Raw genomic sequence first — 27,627 nt, 5'->3', positions numbered from 1 at the left:
TTAATCCCGTTACCAGTTTCCATTTTCAAATTTTGCAATTTTGGAAAATTTGTCAAATTTCCCTTTTTAGTGTCTCTCTGATTAATATTACAATAAAATAATTTATTCACCATTTTCTTTTTCAAAGTATCTGTTTTCCCTTTTTTTTCCTTATTAAAAGTTTAATATTAGAAAAACATAGTAAGTGGACTTAGAGTGATCTGAGAATTATGTACACTTAAAAGACCACATCCAATGCAGTGTTGTAGTTTGACTGACTCTGGTAATCAACAGAAAGCACCCTGCACTATGTTGTCGCGTTTAGGTAAAGATAGCTTTATTCATCCCCGAAGGGCAATTCAGTTTCTAAAGTCTACCGAGACATACTGTATATACACATTCATACTGCCTGTCATCAATGACAGAGGAAGCACAATACATTCAAGTTTTTTATTATTTAAATTTACATCTTGTCCCAAAAAGAATTCTTGCAAAATTTGCCAAGAGCTTCAACCAAATATAGCGGGTTTTTATACTATCATCCATCATGAAGCCGAAGAACTGCCAAATTATGCCATCTGTGATGCTATTTAAAGACAATTCACTGTGAGAATTATTAAGATTACTAAGTACCATGTTCTCTTAAAAATATGTTAAAAAAGTGTCGACAAGTGGTGCTGCAATACATGTGTAATACGTAACATGTATAATTGGCAGTTTCAGCATATTTTATTGTACAGATGATATCCTGACATGCTGGTGTGCAAATGCACCAGCATCCTGCCCAGCCCTGTTACAAGATTAAAAAAAACCAAAAAAAACTGTCATTATCACCATAAATAACCCTTTCACTATCTCAATCCTAAAGTGACTGGTGTTTTAAGCCCCCAACGTTGTCTTCCAGGCAGCGCTTCATAGAAGGCACTAGTGTTAGGCAAGGGTTAGGGTTAGGTGCCTTCGATGGTCGCAGTGCCGCCTTGAAGTTGACGGTGGGGGCTTAAAACACCATTGAGTCAATCCTAACCTAAAGTATTTTTTACTTTAAGGGGGCTAATCCACAACCAACCTCTGTACTTGTAAAAATTGTCTTCACTTTGGAAGATTTTGCTCATCTTTATACCCTTGGGAGACATTTTCTATTTAAAAGGATATAGAAAAGGACACACATTCACAGGCGGACAGAAAGACACACAAAGCGATGTCTCACATTGTTTCGTGGGGACTCAGGCCAGACAGGGTCCTCTGCAGCGAGGGCGATGCTGCTCATAGCGATGACAGACAGGATGCTGAACTCAAAATACTTCAGAGTCAGGATGTAGTGACAGCACTTCCGAAACCTGGCGCGAACACACAGTCACGTGTTGACACAATAAAGCAGACCAGACAAACTTGAAACATTTATAGGCCCAGAGAGAAAAATGTCCATATTCAATAACTTCTCCATGTCCGCATTAAGGACATAGGACAATGTTTTACAACAGAGCTTGACCAAGGTTTACACACACACACACACACACACACACACACACACACACACACACACACACACACACACACACACACACACACATAAATACTCACGGGTTGGTGGTGGACATTATGAAGCAGGAGCTGAAGGGAGGCATAGGTTTGGGGCCGTCTTCATCTCCTCCCTCGTCCTCCTCCTCCTTCTTCTCCTCGCTCTTCTTCTGGTCGGTGTTGGCGTTCTTGTTCACTGAGCAAAACAAAGAGAGAAAAGAATGGACAGAGAGACAGAAAGAGGTCAGCTTCACCAGGGCGAGAAAGTAAATATGTATTTACACATACATACACATACACATCTCTGAGTATTCTGTTTAAGGAATGATCTGATACTATAGAGACCATTGAGCAAGATATAAGTAGTGAGCTGTAAAATCTGCAGTACAATTTGTGCTGTAGTTGTAAGACTATATATATATATATATATATATATATATATATATATATATATATAGTACAGGCCAAAGGTTTGGACACACCTTCTCATTCAATGTGTTTCTTTATTTTCATGACTATTTACATTGTAGATTCTCACTGAAGGCATCAAAACTATGAATGAACACATATGGAATTATGTACTTAACAAAAAAGTGTGAAATAACTGAAAACATGTCTTATATTTTAGATTCTTCAAAGTAGCCACCCTTTGCTTTTTTTGATAACTCTGCAAACCCTTGGTGTTCTCTCAATGAGCTTCATGAGGTGGTCACCTGAAATGGTTTTACCTTCACAGGTGTGCTTTGTCAGGGTTAATTAGTGGAATTGTTTCCCTTATTAATAAAAAAGCAAAGGGTGGCTACTTTGAAGAATCTAAAATATAAGATATGTTTTCAGTTATTTCACACTTTTTTGTTAAGTACATAATTCCATATGTGTTCATTCATAGTTTTGATGCTTTCAGTGAGAATCTACAATGTAAATAGTCATGAAAATAAAAAGGAAACGCATTGAATGAGAAGGTGTGTCCAAACTTTTGGCCATACATAGTTATTGCACCACTGGTAAGTATCTTCTGTTGTCTTCATGAATAGCAAGTTTCTTTTACTGTGGTTGAATAGTCACTCGGTACAGAAAAAGTGACTGCAAGTATCTGAAGCCAACCAGATTTATTATTATTTATTATTAGGTACGGTGGCCGACAGGGGCTGTTTTCTGAAGTTGCAGGGCGTTTGCCCCTGTCGGCCACCGTAAGTAGGTTATCCACAAGCTGTCCCCATTCAAAAGCAGAAATTACATATAAACACATTTTTCCATAGCAAGAACATTTATTCTGATCTAATTAAATTGAAATCTAAACTAAAAGGAGTCAATTCAATGCATGATTTCCAAAGAAATCCTTACATTTGTACATTCCTGGAAGCCATTTCAGCCGTCTTCAGCTACATATCACAAATACTGCATTCATGTGGTGTCAGAATAATCGGAAAAATGAATTCTGGACTGGGAAAATTCAAGGGAATGGGCCCCTTTAAATTAAGTCAGAACAACAAAGTCGACGAAAACGTTGGCACACAACTTGCAGTTGACGTCATATTACGCAGAAACATGGCAGACGAAAGTAAATATTGGGTTCATGGTAAGAAACTTTTCCTTAACTCACTTATTGCATATACATGTTTTGCTCACATGAAATCTGTAATATGGTATTAGGTTCTAACCATTAGTTTCCAAAATACAACTTAAAGCTTTAGTGCGTAACTTTTTGATATTAATGAACGTCCCGAAGCTCCAGTGAAGATAATGACCTCTTCTGAAGAGTCCATCATGTTTTTTTTAATCCTCCGTGTCCTCCTTGGCTACTAGCAACTGCATTGAGGAGGGGTGGGGGCTGTGCGAATCACGGAAGACTTGTATCATGTGGACGCGCCGAAATTGTTGTTGTCATTACTTAGAGTTCCTCATGGGGCTGACCGAAACTACGCACTATAGCTTTAAAGCTCATAAACACACCAAAGTTGGCTTCCCAACTCAGGGAATGGGACCATTCGCATGTGAATGAACTAAAAGCATTATGGGATTTTTTTTTACCACCACCTGTCTTCGAATTACGATTTTCAAATGTTCTATTTCGAGGGCCATTTGTAATGGTACATAACCCAAATCCCTTAATGCAGAATATAAATGGGCCATTGAACACTATGTGAAAATGTAGTTTTGAGTAGGACAGGATCGCAGGGGGAAGACATGGCCTTAATCTCACATGGCCACACCTCTGCCTGAAGTGATGTCATAATTTGTGTACAACTAATTCTCTTCTTTCATAATGTCAAATGATCTTTTATATTCTATATAAACCCTCGGTATGGATCGTGCGGCTGTGGCTCGGGTGGTAGAGCAATCGCCTACCAATCGGAAGGTTGGGGGTTCGATGTCGAAGTGTCCTTGGGCAAGACACTGAACCCCCGAATTGCTCCCAATGCTGCGCCATGAGCAGGTGGCACCTTGTATGGCAGCCTTGGCCACAGTGTATGAATGTGAGTGAATGGGGAATGGTGCCTGTATTACGTAAAAGCGCTTTGAGTAGTCGTTAAGACTAGAACAGCGCTATATAAATACAGTCCATTTACCCTCGTTTAAACATGACTGATCCCCCCTGATGCTTACCCTGCAGGATGGCGTTGGTAGAGGGGTAGGGATAGACAGGTGGCATGTCTATTTTGGTGTACTCAGGTTTGGCCATGCTGGTCAGGATCAGGCTGTCCATGCTGTGGAGGAGGGTGTGGGTGTCTGCGTCACGGCAGTTCAGCAGGTTGTTGACGTGGTCAGGATGGTCCGGGTGATCCGGTGGGAGGGCGTAAGGGTGCTCATGGGCACCGGCCAGCTTGCTGTTGTTGCGGAAGTTGTCCAGATCCTCGTTGTACTGCTGTATGGGCCGTGTGGTGGAGAGGCTGGCACCCGTGCTGTGGTGCTCCCTGAGGAAAGACGAGGGGAGGAAGAACAAGGGATGGAGAGAAAGGAGGAATCAGGGGCAGAAGAGAAGAACAAGGAATACATTAAGGACCATTTGCCACAAGATGTGCACTGTCTCCAATTCGGTTAGTAACAAGACATACAGAACATACTGTTCAAAAACAACTTAGTACACACGGATAGACAGACAGGATCTTACATTTTGGATCACCTAAATAAGTCAAAATTTGAGTAATACCTTGATAATACAAAACAATATCAGACTTTTAATGGTCTTATTTAACTGACATGGGGCACTAGGAAGGACAATGTTCATTAAGCACAATAAACAACAACCAGGCAGCCAATCGCAAAAGCTGCTAAAGAGCCCTTAGTATGCAGACAAATGTTTTTGGAAAGTTACTGGCTCAGTGTTTCGGTAGGTCGCTTCCTTTCTTGAAGACAAACTTAACTGCCTTTTAACGCATGTCAGGTTGCAATTTCAGGCACACAAACGAGAGAAAATAAACCCTTCTTTAACTCACTTTCTGGTGCGATGCCCTCTGCTCCTCTCCTGGTTGCCATGGCGATGCCGTCTCGACTTCCGTCCTTCCCCTTCTTCGCCTTTCTCCCCCTCTCCCTCCGTCCCTCTGGATCTATGTCTCCTGCCTTCCTCCCCCTCCCTGGCTGCCTTGCGGTGCTGCCGGGACCTTCTGTGTTCGTGGTTCCCGTCGACCCCCTCGCTATGGTGGGGAGACACGCTGCGAGCTTCCCTGCCTTCCCTGTTCCTGTGCCGGTGGCCCCGGTGGCTCCTGTGGCTGTGCCTCCCCTCCCCGAGCTGGCCCTCCACGTTGCCCAGAGACGTGCAGCTGAAGCCGCGCTCCATGCGGGTATCCGGCGGCTGGCCCGTCCCTCTATCGTCCGGCCCAATGGCTTTCTGATGATGGGGGTGGTAGTGATAGTGGTGTGTGGCTCGGCGGTAATGATCCATGTCCTGGCGCCGGTACTCCTGGTCCAGAGGCAGCTCACCAGGTTGGGTCTTGTTGGTGTTATTGTTGCGGTTGTCCTGAGGGTTGACCACCAGCGGCCGGTCCAGGTGGGTCTTCATATCGCCACGTGGTTTCCGTGGGTAGGACACCTGGGTAATAGGGTAGCAGATAGGATGAGTGGGTGCTGTTAAAGCTTGAGATACATCTTGAAGGGTCCCACCCAAAATCCCCAAAAGACATTGTACTTACCTTAAGTGCATTGCATAGCATTGCATGATAGTTTTGGTTTCATAACGGCCTCTAAAGCTTTTGTTGCCACGCAAATACACACACACACACACACACACACACACACACACACAGGGATGCGCAGCGGCACACAAACATGCAAAAGATTAAATATAAAATGATTACAATGTGAAATAGTATTATGAGATGATCTGCTCGCGTGCTTTCACTTCACGCACGAGCAGATCAGTTTCTTCTCCTGAAAATCTCTCCTTCCTGCTTAGCAAATCCACCATCATGATAGCAATGCGCCAAGGGACAAACGCGCCTGGCTTTTAAAGGGAATGGGAGATGACCCTCTGATTGGTTTACTGCATGTTACGCCCAAAACACACCTATGATTAATAAAGACACTAAGTTTTCACGAGCTAGCCTCCGTTTTGTTTGACAATACAACGAACGTCAACAAGAAGTAACGTCACCCAACATTGCTTAGAGCAGTGGTTCCCAACCTGGGGTCCGGGCACCCCTTAGGGGGGCAGCAAAGATCACAGGGGGTGCGCAAGTCTTTATCTGGTTTAAGGTTGAGGAAAAAAAAAATATTTGCACATGTTAAACAAATTATGATAATACACTAGAATATATAATGTATACAAAAGTCTGTATAAAAACTATATTTTTTTGTTCTTGCTTAAAATTGTAGGCAGGCTATTTAGACCTCTTAACCTGGGACCCTTGCTGTCATCAGGTCAGCTGCTAGCTGCTATCATCCTTGTCTTTTCCTGCCGCCACGGCATCACTATTTTATGAATGAAACATGGCAGAGAAACGTAAAAGTGCTGATAACTCCTCTGTATCAAAAAAGAAAGTAAGGCTCTATCTCGAGAGTTACCTCAACTTTGGTTTCAGGGGGGGGTGGGGCTAAGCTTTTCTTAGACATAAGTAGGGGGGGCGCCAAGGAACCACAGGCTTAGAGCACCTTTAACTAGCAAAAGTGGATTTGTAGGCTACACGCCCTAAACGCACCTGGGCCAGGCGCTTCATGCCGTGCGCTTAGATCGGTAAAATAGGGCCCTTACAGTTTTTACCAAGCAGAGTCTCACCAAACACGGCAAAATACATCCCAATTGCATCTAAAGGATTTTTTTAAAGATACTGTAGCGGTTGCTTCAAAGCTAGCACAAAGACACAGAGTATAACTTAGACCTTAAATCATTTAGTTTGTACCTCAGTTTTTCCAGAATAAACCCAAAACTTGAAATACTTGCACAATCCCCCCCAGCGGATTCTCTCCCCTGAGCCACAGATATACACGGTTCGGCAAACAGTCCACCATTTTTGGCTCCACATGAACAACTTGATGTTAAAATTGTCATGAATTCTTTTTCGGAACCACAAAATGGAAAACAGCTCCAGCTATAAATTTACAGTTTGCCGAACCATATCCAGTCAACTCCTGATCATCTTCTTTTTGATTTCTTCTTTGAAGTGCGTTACACTTCGCCCCGCTCCAGTTTTGAGTGTGCTGCCTTCTTTGGGTACAGCTCTGGATTTCTCTGTATGCCCCACTTTAATAATGCATCGCTCCCAAGCATACAGCTTCAAGCCGTCCCATATAGCAGCGGCTAGTGCAATAATAACACTCTTTCGCAGGCTTAAAGGGACATTACACCCTGGTGCAGCATGACCCAAAATACACAGTGGTTAAAAAAGCAGGTCAGGCCTTTGTGTAAGTACAGAGACATTACATTACATACGGACTGGCTGACATGTAATGTAATTAAAGAGTAACACTAGGCTGACAAGCAGTGATCAACTGCCCTTACTAGCTGGAACTTTCAAGTCTGTTTCATCTCTGTCCACACACAGCATCACACAGAGATGTGGTTGGTGATGTCACAATGCACTGACACACCCTGGAGTACACTTCTACATCACAAGCAGTGATGTGAGAAAGAGGTCAGCAAAAAACAAGATTTCCAGCTGAAGTTAAATCGCTTTTGTTTGGGGAACAATTTAACACTTTCACGGTTTGACCGTACAATGTTGGAACCTGGTTGCGATACAATGGGGATATACAGTATTAGGGCTACACGATATAAGGAAAATGTCTAATTGCGATTATTTTGAATGATATTGCGTTTGCGATATGATTTGCGATGTAGGAGGGAATGATCATTCTTGTATCATTATTTTCGTTGCCTTTGAAAAATATTAAAATCACAAGAATTAAAATGATTAGGGTGTGATTTTTGCGAGGATCTGCACCAAACAAATACATTCTCTACTCTGTAGGATAGGATTTGTAGGCTGAGACGTCGCTGCAGCACCAAAATACTTAATTTAGAATGGTTTTACACACATTTTGCCTTGAACTAATATTGCCCCATGCGATTTGAACATTGCACTAGTCCATATTGCGATTTCGATCAAATTTCAATTAATTCCGCAGCCGTAGGATATATAAATCCAAATATATTTTGATATTTAATATCAAATGTGGGTCCACTTTTAAATTTACAACAGTTGACAAGTGTTGTTAATTTGCTGAGGTGAGGTAATGGGGGCGTCTAGAGCCCATATGAATGGTAATGTCCCTTTGTCCCAAGTGGTTCAATGGTGGAATCACTCTACACACACACTACAACAAATATCCACCATATATATATCAGGAGTAGACTGCATATATATGTGTATATGTGTCTTTTTTTTTCAGGGGCGGAATCCTTACCTCCTCTCCCTCCCCTCCCACCTTCCACTCCTCCTGCTCCAGCTCGTTGTAGAGCGCCTCGCGGCTCGTCATCAGGTTCTGACGGCGGATCTCGCTCGTTCTCTGCTCCCACACTGACATGTTGCCCTTGATGTGGTTCTTCTGCTGCTCCTTACTGTTGGGAGGGGTTGGTGAAGACAACAGGATAGGCAAAACAGAGAGAGAAAGGGTAGATGGTGACGGCAAAGAGGGAAAAGGAAGACAGGAGATTGGCAGATGGAGGAGGGCGAGATAGAGAGGGGGAAAGCATTAGAAATGTCACGGATGGAAGCGTAAGATCCCTGCGAGAAATCAACAGCAACAGTAAGTAGTAGGAGCACATCCTTTAAAAGGAAAGCAAGAACGTCAGTACATCAAAGCAAATGTGGCTATAACAGTATACCCAAGCTACAATTTCAGTGTGAGATTGTGTAACATTACGTAGAAGGTGTGAATGAGGGAAGCATAAACTGAGAAATTGAACCAGTGTCACCAGCAGTGCCAGAAACAGTGTGTTTTCACATTGGATATGAGTTGCACTGTCCCCTCATTAATAGTGTTTGTGAGTCGGCTACAGAGTGTTTTTTTTATTTTTGTTCCAAGGATTCAAATTTGGAATAGTGGGATGTAGCACAAAAAAGCTCTAGTATTACTGAGTGAACCTATCACTTGAGGAGCGCTGCATTTTGGGTTGTTTGTACACTTTTTTGTACAACATTTCGATCCACAAGCGACAGCAGTCGACGGGAATGTCGAGTGAGTGTGAACGAGTGTGAACTATTTGATAAAGCTTATAGTTAGGGAGTGAGGAGTTGCAGTGTTCACCTAACTGGCCCACCTGCCTCTCTTCATAATTGTTAGATTAATAATACATAACAAAGTAGAGGGAGACAGGCCAGCCAAGCCCGATCCGGCAGGGGGAGAGTAGTAGTCATCAGTTTTTTTTTCTATACTGTATAATTAATAATCGAGCGAGAGTAGAGGGAGGCGGTCCAGTACAGCCCGACCCGGTTGGGGGGAGTTCTAGCCCGACCAGGCACCTCTCTTTAACCTGCCTCTCTTAAGTTATGCTATTACAATTCTAGACTGCCGGGGAGGCTGTTCCTCCCTAAGACACACTGAGCTGCTCTCTCATCTCTACTTGTTACTTTTGTATGCATCCTGTCCCAGAAATGCTTGTTACTAATCTAGCTCTGGGGAGTTTACTCCCCGGAGTCCTTATGTTTCTTCTTCGCAGAGCTATGCTCTGCGATTCTCTGCATTTCCCGGCTGCATCCTGCTGCGTCCTGCTGCATCCGCAGCCTCCCCGTGCTCTGCAGCGCCACGTTACATCCCGCTACGCCCTGCTGTGATGTTCATACGCACAGAGTAGTCAGGATCCGTATAGGAGACTGCAATACTCAGTATGACACAATGTGCCCTGCTATGACATGAACTTCCACGATAACCTTCAAAGTCAATGTGACTTCTAATGTGACTGTTATCACCACTGTTCATTACGCCCTAATCGCCCGTCAGACACCGCCTACCAAGAGTCTGGGTCTGCCGAGGTTTCTTCCTAAAAGGGAGTTTTTTCTTGCCACTGTCGCAATAGCCACTGCTAATGCTTGCTCTTGAGGGAATTACTGTAATTGTTGGGCTTTTGGAATTTATAGAGTGTGGTCTAGACCTACTCTATCTGTAAAGTGTCTCGAGATAACTTTTGTTATGATTTGATACTATAAATAAAATTGAATTGAATTGAATTGAAAATTGAATTTATGTTGCTAGCCTAGTGAGTGTCTATAATGGATGTATTTAAAAGAGCTGAATGCACCACAGCCTCAGCCCTGCTTGTGTTCTTGTGTCCTTTGTGGCCAACGTACTGTCCCAATACACAAGTCCATTCTTTGCATCCTTGGGATTGAAAAGGCCCAATGTGTCCGAGCTACCGAGACTCGGACCAATCAGCGTCCTGTGACAAGCTACTGGCAGATATGGGCGTGGTTTAGGTGTGTGTGTGACTACACCGAGAGGCAGCTGTTCTTTCAAAACAACAATGGCGTCTCATAAGTAGGTTAGCGTAGATGCTGCAATAGCATCAGTTCTATCACAACTGGAGATTATTTCTTCATTGAAAGAAGAGCAAGGAACGGCAATGCAGTCTTTTCTCGATGGAAAAGATGTTCTGGCTCTTCTCCCGACTGGCTTCGGCATGAGTTTGATAGACAGATGGTTCATCCAATCATCTATCAAGTATTTTTTTGAACGCGCCTGTTCTTTTCCAAACAGCTTCTTAGATGGTTCTGTTTAACAAACCATCTGGTGCGTCAGGTTTCAACCGCAGTATTGCATCCAAAAAAAAAAAAAGAAATCCCCTGTGGCCCAATAAAAGCATTTTCTCCATAAAACACCATTATATAAGAGATGTCTGTAAAACCGGTGACAGGACTCATTCAACTGCAAACACATCCGTTATTCCTCTTTGTATTATGAATTATTAAACCATGGAGGTTTTAAATTTGTTAAACTTTGTCAGGGCCTAGAGCTATCTTTATACGAAGTGAGCCGCATAACCTGGAAGAAAGCGAGAAAACTTTTTGACCTATGCCCTGGGTGAGTCAAATGATTGGGGGCCATGTTGGAGTCCTGTATCAAGTTCTTGCAATACATCCATTGTTCCCATCTGTCCATCTTCATGGCATCGTCTATACTTGGTCAACCCTCAAAGTGTACAGTAAACTCAGTTTGACTCCAGGAGTTTTCTCTTGGCTCATGTAGCGTGCTTTGCCACCATGATGCATGTAATAACTTAATAATAACGTAACTTAATAACGGAAAATGTGTGGAAAGCATCTTTTGAGCTCTTTAACACAGACTGGGGACAGAGTATGTTAAGAAGCCAAGAAGAAATACAGGGTCTCCGAATGTTCTAACAAGACGGCGAGTCAAAAAAAGAAGTGAGAATGGATCTTTCACTAGTCCCAAAACTGTCCCAACTAGCTCCAAGCTCTTCACTGAAGAGTTTTCTAGTCACTATGTTGAGTTCTGTGATTAAAAGGAAGCTAATTTTCCAGGCTTAAAAACCCACTATTTAGATTATATAACGTATAGAAATCCTCCACACCCCTGTTACAGTAAATGATTGACACATATAATTGACAAGCAAAACTGTAGCACAAAAAAACACCAGCTTCTAATCTTGCCATCAAAGGCTCGCCGCAGCGACTGAAGAGTCCGGTGACTTCTAAAAGAGCAGCAGGGTTTTTGTGAGCATCATTTTTGATGTGTCCTATTGTCAGCGTTTCGGCTGCCAGGAGCAGATTTAACAGGATGTCCGCCTCTCGCTCTTCTTCACTTCATAAAGCCCTGAATCTGTTCCTTTCACTCGCAGAACAATCGCTTAATCATATTTTAGAGAATGAGAATGCGGGGAGAGTGTGATGGTGGGTGTTTGTGTGTGTGTATTTGTGTGTGTGTGTGTGTGTGTGCAACGTGTACAGTACATGAATGCCTGCCAATCATGAATGTGCAGATTTGAGAAGGAAACGGTGCTTTCGGTGTGTGTGCAATTTTACAAAACAGTGAGAGACTTTTGCCCTGATGTTGTTTGTGTGTGCATGCGTGTAAGAAACAACTTTGTTTACCCGTGTGTGCATGTGTATTTTGGGGCAATATTGTGTACAGTACGTGTGACAAAATGTCTGTATTGTATTATATGTGCATGTGTACTCACGCAGCAATAGTCAGGTTGGCTGCTGACAGCGGGCTGACCTCTGCTACTTCTTTAGCCTTCTGCATTGCAGTCTTCTGATTGGCTGCTTCCTCCTGTTCCTCCTCATCCTGTTGGAGGAGAATAGCATCATCTCAGTCACTTGATCATGGTTTAAATTACAATACACTGGCACGTAAAACGTATTATATATTATTAAAAACAAAGGCAGCAACTGAGAACAAAAGACGTGATATCAAATACAGCTAATTAAATTTAAATTGACCTAATCATAATTTAATGTCCTGGTATTTTTAACATTTTACAGATCAATCCAGGCTTAAACATTTTTGTTTTTGAAATATTTCCCTGATTATTAAATTATTTTATATTAAAAGAAGGGGGAGAATGTATTTTTTCTGGTTAGATCCTTTACCTTGGTGAGCTCCTGGGCGTTGGCCAGATTGTCGACAGCGATGGCCAAGAAGACGTTAAGCAGAGTGTCTGTGGTGTCAGAAGTTAAGGAGAAATATTGATGAATGGACAACAGGAGAGGAAGTGGAAGCAAAGAAGGAAGGAAGGAAGAAAGGAAGGAAGGAAGGAAGGAAGGAAGGAAGGAAGGAAGGAAGGAAGGAAGGAAGATTTCTCAGGAAGAAAGGAGTGGACAGGAAAAGAGACATGTCGGGTTGCAGATACAGGATAGGAAAGAGAGGAAGTGGAATTGTATTTTTTTTAATTTTTGGAGCTCAAATGGACAAGAAAAATGAAGTCATCATCTACATTTCATCAAGTCTGCGTCATTTTGTTAGGTATATTTACATACATGCACATTGTACATTGTGTGAATGTGTATGTGTAAATGTGAGCGTGCACGCAGGATACAGTTGCCAAAAAGTGTGAGGACGATGAAGAAGATGGAGAACACCATCCCTTTGTCGTTCACTCCTCCCTGGGACTCGATACCATCGTACATCACCATGTTCCAGTCTTCTCCTGTCAGGATCTACACAGATAACACAAAAAGATGTTCTTACTAAAAAAAAAGAAGAAGAAGAAGGATTCAATCTCACTGGTTTGATTAAAAAAGAAAAAGAGAAAGAAAAATAGGAATGTATTGGAATTCATTTTGTGCATGTTTACCTCTTCACTGTTTCTTAACAGAAGCAACAACATCTCCATGTGTGAAAACTTACTATTAAAGTGAAAATCAGTGAAATCCTTTCACACTCTCTTAATAATTTTGATATGACAATCAGATAAAAGCTAAATTAACCATTAGCACAACACCTATTGCGAATGTAGAGAAAAACACATTGAAATAAAGTAAACTAAAGACAAGAAGCCTAAAGACACTTCTCGCACACTGATGCACGAGCATCAACATACATAGGCTCAAACACACACACACACACACACACACACACACACACACACACACACACACACACACAGCTTGCTTCTGAGTCATTCAGAGACAATGAAGCAACACAAAACGGCTCTTCACAAAAGCCGTCTCTCTATCTGAGCAGAGAGAACACAGAAACATGGAGGCTGCAGCCAGCATCCAACAAGTCATCTGACAAACTGCTGACATGACTACAATGGGCATCATTAAATTTCACTCTAGAAAAGAGCTTCAGCTGTCCTGAAATGAGAGTGCTTACAGTCACGTTTGGGCCAATACAGTAACTCACTGCCACCGAACTTTCAACCGCGCTGTTGAATTTATTCAGCTAAATAAATTTAAACTTGTATTCATTGTTGTGACTATGTGACATGTCACATTCCATTCTGTGGGAACTCTGAAGAAAGTCGTTTGTCATCTGGTTTATTTGTATCCTAAATTGCAACACTGTTCTCCTGTCTGTGTGAACAGACCTTGGGACAGTCCTTCTGCCCATCCCGACTCTCTTATCTTACCACACGTCATCTACTGTCAATGAATGTGGCGATGTTAGAAAATATGTATATCCTTGGGTGTGTCTGTGTTCATCGAGATCTCGCCTCTGCTTTTAGAATCAACTTACAGGGGTCAAGCCAGTAGATGACAGCAACAACATTCATACACCGCTAAAAGAAATAACATAAAACCCAAACTAAACTAACTATACTCTTCGATGAGTGAGCATGATTTCAATAACGGGCTAGTTCAGAGGTTATTAAATGCAACTATGTTTCCTGCCATTGAATTAACCTACAGTATACATGTAAAAGAATCTCATAGCAGGTTTTACAGACTTTGAAGTGAATCTGTGCTAAGAGTGAAGAGTCGACAACATGACTAATATCTAATTTATGTTTAGCAAAGGCTTAATATGGGCCACATCGTACAAATCAATCTATTTATTTTGTACATCTTCTAGTCTCTTTCCTACCTGAAACACTGTCATGATCGCTGCTGCAAAAGTGTCAAAGTTGGTAGGTGGGGTTCCGTTGTCGAAGTTGAATCTGAGAAGAAGAAAAAGAAGTGGAATCACACCATCCCAATCGCATACACAAAGAAAGACATGAACATAAAGTCAATGAAAATAAGTGAGCTCGTTTTTTTTTTTTTAAAGTGTGTGTTGACACTGACTGTCCTCCAAACAGCTGCATCCCCAACAAGGCGAAGACCACAATGAAGAGGAAGAGGAGGAACAGCAAACTGACGATGGACTTCATGGAGTTCAGCAGAGACACCACCAGGTTTCGAAGAGGAGCCCAGTACCTGAGGAGTAGGAGGATTAATAAAGGAAGGGCGAAAGGTAAGAAGGAATAAAATATGTTCTCAAATTGAATCTTACAATAATCATTAGACACTATTTTCCACACATGGACACAATGTCCAGTGCATTGAAATACTAACTAATCTTGAAAACACGAACATTTTTTTACAAGGGATTCCTGTTAGTATTCACTTTTCTTCCTATATTACTTTCACCACCGTGCAATCCTATATGTAGTATTAATATACAGTAGATTACAGCCCAGTCAATTCTGATCAAGCCCTACTGAATCAGAGCTCTAATTAAAAGACAATAATACTATCTCATTGTCCAGCTCTAACTGTATAGGGAATTGACTCTTAAGCCGTGGTCGCAATCACTCCCCAAAACAGTCTCATGATTTCACCAGGTAACCCCAGTGCAGCTAAAAGATTTGTTCATGAGCAGTGACACAGAAACAAACAGGACAATGTGCGTGAGCCAAATCCAATTAAAATGTCACCTGAAAGGAGCGTCAAAGATGTGTCAAAGTGCCAAAACCCAAGCATTGTTTAGATGTTACAACAGTGAAAAAGATTTTCAAATTAAAACACCCAAATGTCTTTCATGTCGACACCACAACCTTAGTTTGTCGTCATGATCTTTATTGTCATCGTTGTCTTATTTGTGCATGCTGACGGACATCTGTAAGTGTGTGTGTGTGTGTGTGTGTGTGTGTGTGTGTGTGTGTCAGAACCCTCAGTAAGAATGTACAAACATTCTCAGGTAAAACCATCCATGTTTCAGCACTGCAATAGTATAGTAATATTATCAACGAGGAGTCCAGTGAGGTGTACATTTTGGAGGTAGGCTGCACCTTTGATTCCAGCATGGAGGAGGCTTTCTACACCAAGGTAGTTAAATACCAACCACTCCTAAACACCATCTCAGAGACAGGCTATAGGTGCAGACTACTCATTTTCATATTTGGTAGCCTAGGACACACACATAGGTTGGTAGTAAGAGGGCTGCAACAACTTGGGATGGCCAAAAAGAGGGCTAAACAGCTTGCAAAGTTCTGTGCCATATGTGCTGTTATTGGCAGCCGCCACATATGGTGGAGACGTTGCTACCCTTAAGAACTGAGTAGTGTGCTTATTAAGTGATATTGTGAAGACCTGCTGTGTGTCACTGGTCCATGAGTTTGCATATGTATTGTACTGCTGCATCTGTAATATTTGTGTCCCTGTGCCATTTTTCTTCATGTGGACATAAATAAATGGTCAAAATGTGAGAGAGAAGCTTACTTGGTCACTTTGAAGATGCGGAGCAGTCGCAGAGCTCGTAACACACTGATCCCGAAGGATGTTCCTGGTTTGATGGTGGCCCACACCACCTCAAAGATACTGCCCACGATGACCTGCACATGCACACATACAAATGCAAGAGAGGATTGTTTGAAATCTGAATAGAGTTGTGTCATCAAATCATAGTCCTCTAAAGAATTTATGTCAGCTTAGCTTTCAGCAATTTAAAGCTAAAAACATAATAAATAATACCTAAAACTCTGAGACCTTAAAGAGCAAAAACACATTTGGCACAGAGACTACATAGTATCTAAATTCTAAAATGTTGCACACTGCTCCTCTGAAGTAAAATAAAGATGGTTAATTGGACCACAAGCTAACAAACGCCATATTATTCCAACTTGTAAGCAGATCATAAATAGACCCATCTATCTTCCAGTTTTCTACAAAACTGATGGTCCTGCAGACATCTCTGAGTTAATATAAGCTTTGAAATCATCGCAGAGCTTTTTATTAAGGTTTGTGTTTCTTCACCATGTACTGTATGGCAACATATACTGTAACATGAAGTAACCTGCCAATAAGCCACTGCAACAATGTCAGCATGACAAATGAATGTGCAGTTATTGCACATGTATTGGTGACAAACGCTCCGCTGAATCTGCGCAGGGTAACACGAGAAAAATCTATTCCTCAAATCTGTTGATTAAATGGAGTGTTGGATTTGTCATCAAAACCTGATCGTTATGAGCGCAATTTGTTTTTTTCACTTAGTTGCAGTGTGTGTGTGTGTGTGTGTGTGTGTGTGTGTGTGTGTGTGTGTGTGTGTGTGTGTGTGCACTCACCACACAGTCGAAGCAGTTGAATGAGGAGTGCAAGTAGGGCTGGATGCCCAGACCATACATCTTGATCAGCATCTCAGACATGAACAGGCCGAGAAAGATAAACTCTGCATAGACTGGAGGGAGGAAGGAGAAAGAGAGATGGGAAGGAGGGAGGGAGGGAAGGAGGAAGGGAGAGGGAGGGAGGAAGGGAGGGAGGGAGGAGAGGGCAGGGATGAAGAGCCAGAAGCAGAGAGTGGGTTAAATCGGGGACAGAGGAAGGTGAAAATGAAAGAGGGTGAGGTCACGGAGAGAGATACAGAGTGGATTGGCAGAGGGAGTACAGAGCGCAAGAGGGGGGTGGAGAAATTAGATAAAAGCAAAGAGAAAGTGAGGGAAGACAAAAGAGAAGGAAGGTAAAGAGAGTGAGAGAGGGAGAGTTAGATGGGTGGAAGTCAATAGTGGTGCGTGCCCAGCGGTGTATGACAGTCTGGTGATGAATGGACTCCATCAGCAGCTACAGCTTCATATGCTAATGACACTGGACACCGGCCAGGGACAACCCTGTGTGTCTTTGTGTGTGTGTGTGTGTGTGTAAAAAATTAAATATAAGAGCATGAAATAAGCAGAATGTGAAATATATCATCGTATATCATTGATACGAGTGAGTAGTTACAACTCTGTACTTACTTTGGTTAACAGTTACTCAAAAATGTTAAACAATTTTCTGCCACAAAGCTCATGCTGAATATATTGGATTTTATTTACGGTACAATCAAAGACAACAGTGCAAAAGTACAACATCTATGTCTCATACTAGTGTATTTCTTTGCATCATATTGTTAAGCTGCCCGTACCATCTATAACCAAACCAAAATGGAAAAAGAAAAACGTTGTTGTTTGCCCATCTAAGTATAACTGAGCAAGTATGACTAAAACCCAGAGGGAAGATGTAAAAGAAGGTGATGATGGACTAGATACTGGTTAGTGGAGAAAATGCAACGTTGCTGCTATTTAAAGGAGTTTAAAATGTGTTGTTTGCATGTGTAGGAGGAAAGAGGAGATTTGAAGTGTAAAAAGATGATTCAGGTTGGGACGAGGTGTGTGTGGACAGCAGCGGTGATTGAACTGAAAAGTGTTCTCAACTGTGAACTACTGCGGCTTCAGATTAGGACTTAGAAATTCTTGGTCAACTCACACTCATATGATTTTGTAGACTGATTAGTCGATTCAATTGACAGATCTGTAAAACTGTAGCCTGACAAGCCAGACCCACATCCAGATCTTGGGTTTGGGAACTCACCATTGACGGAGCTCGATCCGAGGGGCGGGATAAACGGTTGTCTTTCAAATTCCTTCTGCACGTAATAGGATAGCGCTACAACCAGGCAGAGCAACGAAGAAGGAAGAGGAGCTAGTTGATAGATTAAACTTTTGCCGTATCCGGTCGGCAAAACTCCGAACACATCTTCCTTTTTTAAGAATGATTTCCGTGCCGTTCTTTGTTCTTTTCTCAAAGAAAAGCTTAACTCCAAGTCTTCCAGAAGACCGCTGTTCCCAGCAGCAGCAGCAACCATAAGCCCCGCCCACATACTCTATAAATGTGATTGGCCTGACCAAAATTTGGTTTTTGCAGCTTGAAAGTCAACGGAGAGTGCCTAGACCCCCCCTGGCTACCAAATAAATGTTCTGCCACTAGGGGGAGTCTATAGATTTCTAGGCTAGTAAAACTGAGTTTCTCCATAATGAATCATGCAAAAGCACAATTTAAAATCTTACGTTAACCAGAAATTTGCTCATACCTTTCTTGGAAATAAGTCATTGAGCATGTAAATAAACAAAAGAAATCTTAGTCGACTAAGCGCCAAAACGACCGATGAGCTGACTGATCGATTAAAAGGGGGCAGCCCTACTCCAGACACAGACCTGCTGCTGAATTTGGTAATGCAAAGATGCGGTCATATTTGCCTTCGGTCCAACAAAACTGTCCCAAAGTTAGCACCAAAAGACAAAGTGATGCCAAGAGTCTGATGAAGACGATAAAGAAATACTGCGCAGAACAAGACAAGTCCCTTTTTTTTTACTCAGAGGGAAAAGTTCCTGTAGTTGATGGTACAGTGTAGCGTGCAGCTTGTACACACACACTGTACAGTATGCGGTGAAGTGTGCCTGTCTATATAGAGTGTTCCATGTGTGTATTTACTCACAGAGGAAGTCGGAGAGCATCTCAGGCTGGTTGTAATGCACCGCAGCCACACACATGGTGTTGAGGCCCACCAGGCAGAGCACAGTCCAATAGAAAGCCTGAGTCTTCACTATCTTGCGGATGAAGAATCGCAGTCGCCGCTCCCTCTTGCTGTAATTGGACCCGTCCATCCCATTCTTTAAACTGGAGCGGGCAAAACCTGGGGGAGGATACATGTTTAGTTGAGTTTATCTGATTACATTTTATTTTTCTTCTTCTTTTCTTTGGACCCATCACCACCCACACTTCAGATCGCATAGGGCTCGTCATCAACATAAGAGGACATGAGGCCGGTTACACACTGGAAGCGTCGCGCGAGCGTGTCAGCTGCGTGGCGTGTCCTATTATATTTCGGCTCCCATGTTAACAGGTTAGAGCTTACACACTGCCTGCGTGCCTGCTAGAAATAATAAATAAAAATGATTTAATAATAAAATTTTCATGCGACACGCAAGCGTGTTGGAAGCGTTTCCAGGCAAAATAGAATAGGAAAAGATGTTTAGATGTCGTTTAGACACAAATACATATTAATAAATGACATGTTGATGTTTGAAAGTCTCAGATATAAATGTAATAAAAAAAAAATTAGATTTTCTAATATTGCACCTGTCAATACAGAACGAAATATTCTGGAGCCTATTTTGCCAATACTGCCGACATTGTCTTTGCTGTAATCAAATCAGTATATATTTATGTTTAACATGGTATTTCATTTTGTCAATGGGAAACATACATGTGTTCAGACAAGGCTAGCAGCAGCAGCACCGCGTCAGACACGTTTCTGGTGTGTAAAGACAAAATCCATGCAGCTGACACGCAGCTGATACACAACAGAAACGCCATGCACACGCCACGCAGGCAGTGTGTAACCGGCCTTAGACTTACAGGAACTTACAACTAACCCGCTGCAGATGTCAATACATTACACAAACCCAAGCGCTGCAGTTTGCCTGGAAATGAACAGAAACTTCTCACCTGAACACATGGCACTCCGGAGCTGAAATAACTGGGGTGAGTAAGCTTTAAAAGACGTTTTTTTTTTCATCCTCACGCCTCCATCCCCTGCATACCGTGTACCGATCCATCCCTCTATTTTTCTTACCTACTGCATCTCCCATGTTGTCCTCTCCTTCCTCAGGGTTCAGCAGCTCCGTCTTGTTGTTTTTGGTTTTGATGGTTGGCCTCCGCCTCGTACCTAGCAATGAAGAAAAAAGGGATGATGTCTTCATCTGTCTAAACCCAAAATATACAGTATTCTGAAGTTGCTTAGCATTGTTAGCTAAACGCATTGCTAAAACTGCCCACCAGCACCACTAGAATCATTTCTCTTCTATACATCTTTAACTTTTTTTTAGCAGTTCTGAGTTCTTTACACTGGCGTCCCTTATCTCAATGAATTGATTTCAAAATACTTCTGATGGTTTATAAAGCACTGATTTAGGACCAAAATACATTTCTGATCTGCAGCTACATTATAAACGGTCCAAAACCTCTCAGGTTGTCTGGGACAGGTCTGCTTTCTGGAGAAGTAGAGTTGAGTTTTAAGGCACTACATATCTGGAGCAAACTCTCAGAAAACTGCAGGTCCGCTGCAGACTTTCAGCACTTTTAATGTTGCTCTAAATGATGTCACGCGTTTTTTAGGCTACAACATTTTTTGTCACATACAGCAAACATGGTTACATGCTGCCAGTCCGACATGCTGCCACTCCGACATGCTTCTATTCAGACATGCCGCTATTTTGACATGCTGCTATACCCTAACCCTAACCCCTAACCCTTACCCTAATGGGAAAAAAAATTGTCGGAGTGGTGGGACGTTTCAAAACAATGGACAAAAATGGGGGTATGTTGGAATGGATGGCGGAACCCAGCAAAAATGTCCTCACTATCTGCGAGCTGCCTGTCCCCTGAACACACTGTAAAAAAAACGCGGTCTCTGTAGACAGCCCAGGCTCCACAAACGCCATCAAAAACAAACTGCGCCAACCTGCACCACCAAACATAACAAGCAGTCTTCCAGCCAATGGGAGGAAGAGGGGACGGGATGAGGAGGGAGGGGTGAGCTAGTGTCATTTTGTTTGACAAATCAAGGCTGAAAGCTTTTCTTTTTGATGCTGCCTTTTTTAAAGTAATTTTTTATTTCTTACACTGCACTGTTATTTTTAGTCATGCATTTCATACCTGTCTTATTCTATTTAAAGGTCCCATGGCATGAAAATGTCACTTTATGAGGGTTTTTTTAACATTAATATGCATTCCCCCAGCCTTCCTATGGTCCCCCAGTGGCTAGAAATGGTGATAGGTGTAAACTGAGCCCTGGGTATCCTGCTCTGTCTTTGAGAAAATGAAAGCTCAGATGGGCCGATCTGGAATCTTCTCCTTATGAGGTCATAAGGAGCAAGGTTACCTCCCCTTTCCACTTCAGATACAGTATTAAGGGACCACTAAGGTCTATATAAAAGAGACTTCAGATACAGTATTAGGGGACCACTAAGGTCTATATAAAAGAGACTTCAGATACAGTATTAGGGGACCACTAAGGTCTATATAAAAGAGACTTCAGATACAGTATTAGGGGACCACTAAGGTCTATATAAAAGCATCCAAAAAGTCATAGGACCTTTAAGCTGTTTTCATATTCTTCTCAGGATACAAGCTGGCATGCTCAATTTTCTCTATAGTTCTGTCTTCATACTCTGTCTATTGCTGTGTAAGGGCACCAAATTCCACAGAACTATCTGCAGATTAGTAAAAAAAGCAAAAAAAAATAATAATTTGACTCAGAATGTTAACACAACTCCACCACAAGCAGAAAAACGGTCTGCTAAATTTCGCAGATTTTCATTCTGGATCGCACAAACAAACATCTGCAGGTTCTGTTTGGGCCTTGTCATCAGCCTGACTCTTCTTATCTGTCTCACTTATTGTACAGTATACAGCACACATACACACAATAAAAAAAAAAGAGAGGTGAGTTACCATCAAAGTTCACTGTGCCGTCCTCTTCCGCCAAAATCACTTCTTCTGTCCAAGAAAACACTTTGTTAGTTAAGTGCATAAAGATTTTATTACATTTTTTTCCCACATTGAACAGTGTGTGTCGGTGCGTTGGTGTGTGTTTATCAGTGTGCACCGACCCGCTTTGCAGATCCACTCCAGGTAGCCGTTGAGCTCCCTCTCAATCTGCTGCTGTCGCCTCAGCTTGAGGAACTCGCTCCTGTTCTCCACTCGCTCTCTCTCTTTGGCAAATTCACTGTGGGCACATTATTTCGATTTTACTTTGCTGATTGCGATCACACAAAACACACCAAAAGAAATTATACAAAGCATACAGAAGTACGTATTTAAAAAAGAAAGAAAGAGGAGGACATTTGAAATGTAAAAATGTCCACAGACACACAGAAGAGCATACCGTACCCTGAGAGTACACCCAGCACCAGGTTGAGCATGAAGAAGGAGCCGATGATGATGAGGGGGATGTAGTACATCCAGTTCCAGGCACTGCCCTCCACGTCATTACTCTGTAGGGGAAATAATAGTTACTTTTAACGCACCTTTGCTCTTCTTGTGCACTGAATCTCGACTGTCTTTGTTGTCTTGATATTTCATCACGAAAATCTTGGTGAGGGGTTGATTCTTTCATTGATTTAGCTCTAAATATTCCCTGTTCCAATGGCTACTATACATTTTAGTAGGGATATTTGCCAAAAGAACCCCAATGAAATTAAATTTGGGAAGTATTCTTGTAGACACAAACAAAACACAGAATGTATCCTTGAGTTCTAACAAACATGCTTCGTCGTAAAGCATTTGCCAGGCAGATTTTTTATAATATTTTAAATTGTGTGTTATTTACATCCATGTTTGCTTGCTGGCAGTCTTCTTACCGTTTACCACGCAGCAGAACAGCGTGAAAATTGCGCCTCCTATGTTTGTGTGGTCTTGTGTGTGTTCAGGACACAACCAATGGCTGGGACCCGCACCTCAAAACATTGCTCCAAAAACTCCACGGAGTACCTTTAAGAGTCACTCACTCCTCTAAATGATTGGAAAAAAATAGCCTATTTAATTATATAACTGTGTCAGTTTTCAGCTGTTGCAGTTTTAGGTAGTGTATCTGTGTTTTGTGAACTCTTATTTCCGAAATGCCTGACTTTATTTTTGGGGATTTGGTTTGAATTTTTATCTCAGCTCTCGCAAAAGAGATCTCAATCTTCAATCAAACTACTTTTAGAGGTTAATACTTGTAGAAAAACACATAAATAACTGAAGGCACAATGATGGACTGATAGATATTGGCAACTTTATATCTAGAATCTTTATTCGTCACACACACACACACACAATCATACTTTAACCCATCCGAACTAATTTGGGATCAGCCATAGTCCAGCGCCTGGGGAACCTAAGTGCACTGGCAGGAGTTACCAAGCCTGCGTGTCTTTGTGATGGTAGGATAACCGGAGCACCGGGGAGAATATGCAAACTCCACGCAGAAAGGCCGGGGGGATCGAACGAGGTGGATCACCTGCCGTGCCTCTTTGCTGTGCGGCAGCAGTTGCTAACCACTGATCCACCACTGCACAAGAACCGAGGAGAGCTGAAGCATGTACGTTATATGCTGGCTCAGCGGAGACACATCTTCTATCCTAAAGCCTGACCTGGGTGCAGAAACGACAACATGTTACGTTATAGCATCACCTGCTTTCAGAAACATCGATTGCACCGAGGCGTCTGGTGAGAAGTCAACAGCGACAACATTGACTGACACTGTGTCACTACAACAAACCCAGCCGACAATCAGAGAAATCAGGTTACTGGAGGATATTGTGTTTCTGTTACCCGTTTAACAACTAAATGGAACAATCATCTGCTGCCGTAGTGCTGTGTGCGTGTGTTAGGTTTTATACTGCACGGTACAGTGCAAGCATCCCCCGTTCTCTATTAAACTTTCATTGGTTTCCTCCTGACTGCCCGTGTGAGTGTGGAAGTCAGCCTCCATCCATCAGAAAAGATGTTAAATATAGAGCGAGACGGACCAGAATAGAAAGTGGAGAAGAGAAGGAGGCGGAGAGGGAGGGAGAGCAACTCCGAATGCAGGGAAAGGACAGATGAGAAGACGGATAGAGGAAGTCAGAGAACAGAGAACGATAAGGAGGGAGGCGGACGGAAAACGGCTTTCGGACAAATAAATGGTGTTTTGAATCAAATCTCACACTACTTTGTGCCTCATTTAGCTGAATGAAATTCAAGGCAAACACCAACCTCCACACCCACCACACCAGTCCTTCAGGGTGCTAAAAAAGAAAAAAAAGTACGGACCTAATGCACATGACAGAGACAACAAAGAACATGGACTTAATATGTGTTCAACTGTGAGAAGGGTGACCAGATGGATGGTCGGTATGGATAGCATTACTAGCTGCAACCAACGTCTCTAATAGATTTGGTATTTTTTGTAGATATAACATTATGTAAGAGACTGCGTTCAGACCAACACTGCATCACAAAACAGCCTTCTCTTTTGTTTCAATGAGGCCCCAGCTCTGGCACAGTGGAGTCCCGATGCACACTGTGCTTTTCGGCTGACAACAACCTAATTCCTTTCCCCTACCTGGTTAGCCGAGTGCTTCTTCCCAAAAAAAAAACAACAACTGTCTGTTCTTGATTTAAAGAGATGGAAATGGATGTATGTATAATGGGGTTAGCACATGTAAGTCTGTTGTATGGTAAGCATGGTAAACATTTCTGATCTAATCATGACACTGCTAAGCACATGCTTGCTCATCAGTTTGTTGCTAACAGTGGGCACACATAGTTATAAATTAAGCCTATTTTTTTTTTGTTTTTTTTACAGTAAGTCTAGACAATTTTATACACAGCCTAGTCTGACTCACCACATGTGCTATCTATTTTGCGGAGGCACTGTTGCCACATCCGGGGCTTAGCACTACCCAAGAAGATTGTGATTGCTTTTTTTTTTCTATTCCCTTATTCCAAAATGTTAACTTGTGCAGCCAGACTTTTTTCCAGTGCTGACACAGCGTTGTGGAGATAGGTCTGGCACTGTGAGACTATATTGCATTACTGTTGGTAATAAAATGTACTGTAAAGATTCCTGGACAATTTCTGCTTTAGCTAGCTAACTCCAATATACACTATTTTTTATATATTATTTGAAATGGTCACCCATTTGCATGTGAAAATATGCTGGCTCTATTCACGCTAAAAGTATTTTTTTTAGTAGTATTGTAGTATTGTCTCTGAGTTTGGTGATAGCAATTTCGGAGCTGTTTCATGTTAAACAAAAATGTATCTCACTCTTTAACAAAAGGTCTGTCTCTGTAGGGGTCCTTTCCATAATGTAATCAGACATTTAAACTAACAATCTGAGCCTGTCAGTGGCGAAAACAGCACATTTCGTGGACTTCCGTCCACTTGGCTGACTGGACAGGCTAACTTACGTAGTACAGCATGTCTGTCCATCCCTCCATGGTGATGCACTGGAAGACAGTGAGCACGGCGAACAGGATGTTGTCGAACTGGGTGATGCCGTAGTTGGGTCCAATCCAGTAACCGTCACACACCGTGCCGTTAGGACACAACCGGGACGGCAACGCTTTGCCACATGGCAATGCGTCCACTACCTCTCCTGATCAAAGAGAGAAAGATTCCCCATTACAATAAAGCAACCCAACCTACATTCTTTTTGGATCAAATAGCAAACTATCCAAGCTGGTAGTGCAAACAAACTGATGGCGGATATTTTGACTCGCTGAACACAGGTTTATTTAATAACCTTAAAAATGGATGCATTTGACATGGTTGTGCCAGTTCCAGGGCCCTGTATTTTGCATGGTGGCTCAATACACCATTTATACAGCAAACATGTTGACGTACAGTACAGTACAGTTAGTCAGTAGAAAAAGCTGTCACCTTGTAAATTGGAATCAAATCGATTTGGGAAATCATTGGCGATACCCAGCCCTATCCTATCCTAAAACTGAAGCAGCTAAATGGAAATCAGCCATAATTATTTTCATTATTTACAGCTGTGCTTTTCCTACTGGGATATGTCAAATACCTTTTATAAAAAAGGCCAATGGCATGCATAAATGGGATGGAGCCCTTGCTGTTTTAAATTACCTGCTTCATGTGGTTCTACTCGAACATCAGTTTCAGCAAATATGTCAGAAAGTTAGTTTTATAAGTCTTACCTACTGCACCTTTAAGCCTTAACTTAAGGATTTTTTTAAAAACACAAAGGTTTGGCCATGTGTGACTTGCTTTATTTCACTACTGTGTGGCTGATTTGCTTTCTTACGTGTGACTTTGTCGTGGCAGGTTTCGTGGAACTTTCCCATGTAGAACTCCAGGCCGATGATGGCGAACATAAGGATGGCCACGAACAGCAGCAAGCCAATCTGCAGCAGGGGGATCATAGCCTTCATGATGGACTTGAGCACCACCTGCAGGCCTGGAGGACACAATCAGAAGAGGAACTTGTAGTATAATCAATCAACAATTCATCTGAATATTAGATGCAGGCTGCATTTATAAGGCAAACTGGCATGTCGTAGTGCACTAATATGAGGTCATTTATTTCCCGCCATTGCGTTCAAATTGTTGAAGCAACTGTAACAGTAACAGTAGTTCCTTATTGACTGGCTTGTTTGAACAAAGCCAGAACAAGGTGAGCACTGTCAATTGTTACTCTGGTTTAAGTAAATTGGTTTGTCAAATTTCAATTGACAGTTTGTCAAACATATGATAACCAGGACAGCGTAAAAAGCAAAAGTTGGTATACAGTCAGTACATACATACAGTATCAATCTCTTTACATTATAGGACAGAGACTGCATTAACTGTAGTTAAAGCCCACCGGGCGGTGCACACCCCAAGAAACACAAACCAACAAAGCAGCACAGCACTTACTGGGAATCCCAGACACCAGTTTCAGTGGTCGTAGCACTCTGACGGCTCGTAGCGTCCTCAGGTCAAGCTGAGACCCCACTGACGACAAAATACTGCAGAGAGATAACGAGAGAGAGAGAGAAAACATAGAGCAACATCACTTTAACAATCTTTCACAATCATCTAATTTGCTAAAACATGCCTCGTCACACCCTGCGCCGCTAGAGTTGTAGCTGTGATATTATTGTCTAACACACTGCTTCAGCACAGAATGCCTAAACTACTGACACTGGTAGGTTCAGTCTGCTGAGCAAAGTGTGTTCACATCCAAATCATTTGCTGAAACCAGATAATCTTGTATAGTTTTCACCTTTGAGATTCACACCTGAGGAAAAGGACTGTACATAGGGGAGAAAAAAACCATGTAACAAATAAAAAAATGACCCGATGAGAATCGGCTGAGCCAGACAGATCCGTGTTGCACCATCAGACGAGTATTTAGCTGATGACATGACATAACGTGCTACCCGTCAAACTAATTATGATTACTATGATTATGTGATGCGGTCAAAAGCTCCAGAAAAACAGAAGGTGGACCTTGAGTGGA

At 42.2% G+C, this 27,627-nt stretch overlaps 1 protein-coding gene across 1 annotated transcript in view; it reads right to left on the bottom strand.

The window, feature by feature from the left end:
• cacna1ab (calcium channel, voltage-dependent, P/Q type, alpha 1A subunit, b) overlaps nt 1-27,627 on the bottom strand; it is a 153,706-nt gene that overhangs the window by 61,433 nt on the left and 64,646 nt on the right. The window contains exons 4-23 of the mRNA XM_028565696.1: nt 27,042-27,133; nt 26,431-26,583; nt 25,571-25,758; nt 22,524-22,627; nt 22,244-22,359; nt 22,086-22,130; nt 20,206-20,298; nt 19,066-19,263; nt 16,883-16,995; nt 16,038-16,150; nt 14,622-14,753; nt 14,422-14,494; nt 12,929-13,049; nt 12,483-12,550; nt 12,071-12,177; nt 8,359-8,491; nt 4,935-5,527; nt 4,105-4,412; nt 1,561-1,693; nt 1,187-1,316 (exon numbers count right to left, since the gene is read on the bottom strand). Coding sequence (XP_028421497.1) covers nt 1,187-1,316; nt 1,561-1,693; nt 4,105-4,412; nt 4,935-5,527; nt 8,359-8,491; nt 12,071-12,177; nt 12,483-12,550; nt 12,929-13,049; nt 14,422-14,494; nt 14,622-14,753; nt 16,038-16,150; nt 16,883-16,995; nt 19,066-19,263; nt 20,206-20,298; nt 22,086-22,130; nt 22,244-22,359; nt 22,524-22,627; nt 25,571-25,758; nt 26,431-26,583; nt 27,042-27,133 — 3,013 coding nt within the window. The remainder of the gene's footprint in view (nt 1-1,186; nt 1,317-1,560; nt 1,694-4,104; nt 4,413-4,934; nt 5,528-8,358; nt 8,492-12,070; nt 12,178-12,482; nt 12,551-12,928; nt 13,050-14,421; nt 14,495-14,621; nt 14,754-16,037; nt 16,151-16,882; nt 16,996-19,065; nt 19,264-20,205; nt 20,299-22,085; nt 22,131-22,243; nt 22,360-22,523; nt 22,628-25,570; nt 25,759-26,430; nt 26,584-27,041; nt 27,134-27,627) is intronic.

This window comes from Perca flavescens, chromosome 2 (assembly GCF_004354835.1).
Source record: "Perca flavescens isolate YP-PL-M2 chromosome 2, PFLA_1.0, whole genome shotgun sequence".
NCBI classification, from domain to species: domain Eukaryota; kingdom Metazoa; phylum Chordata; class Actinopteri; order Perciformes; family Percidae; genus Perca; species Perca flavescens.
Note: the sequence above shows the minus strand (reverse complement) of the source record. Positions and strands in the feature narration are given on the sequence as shown.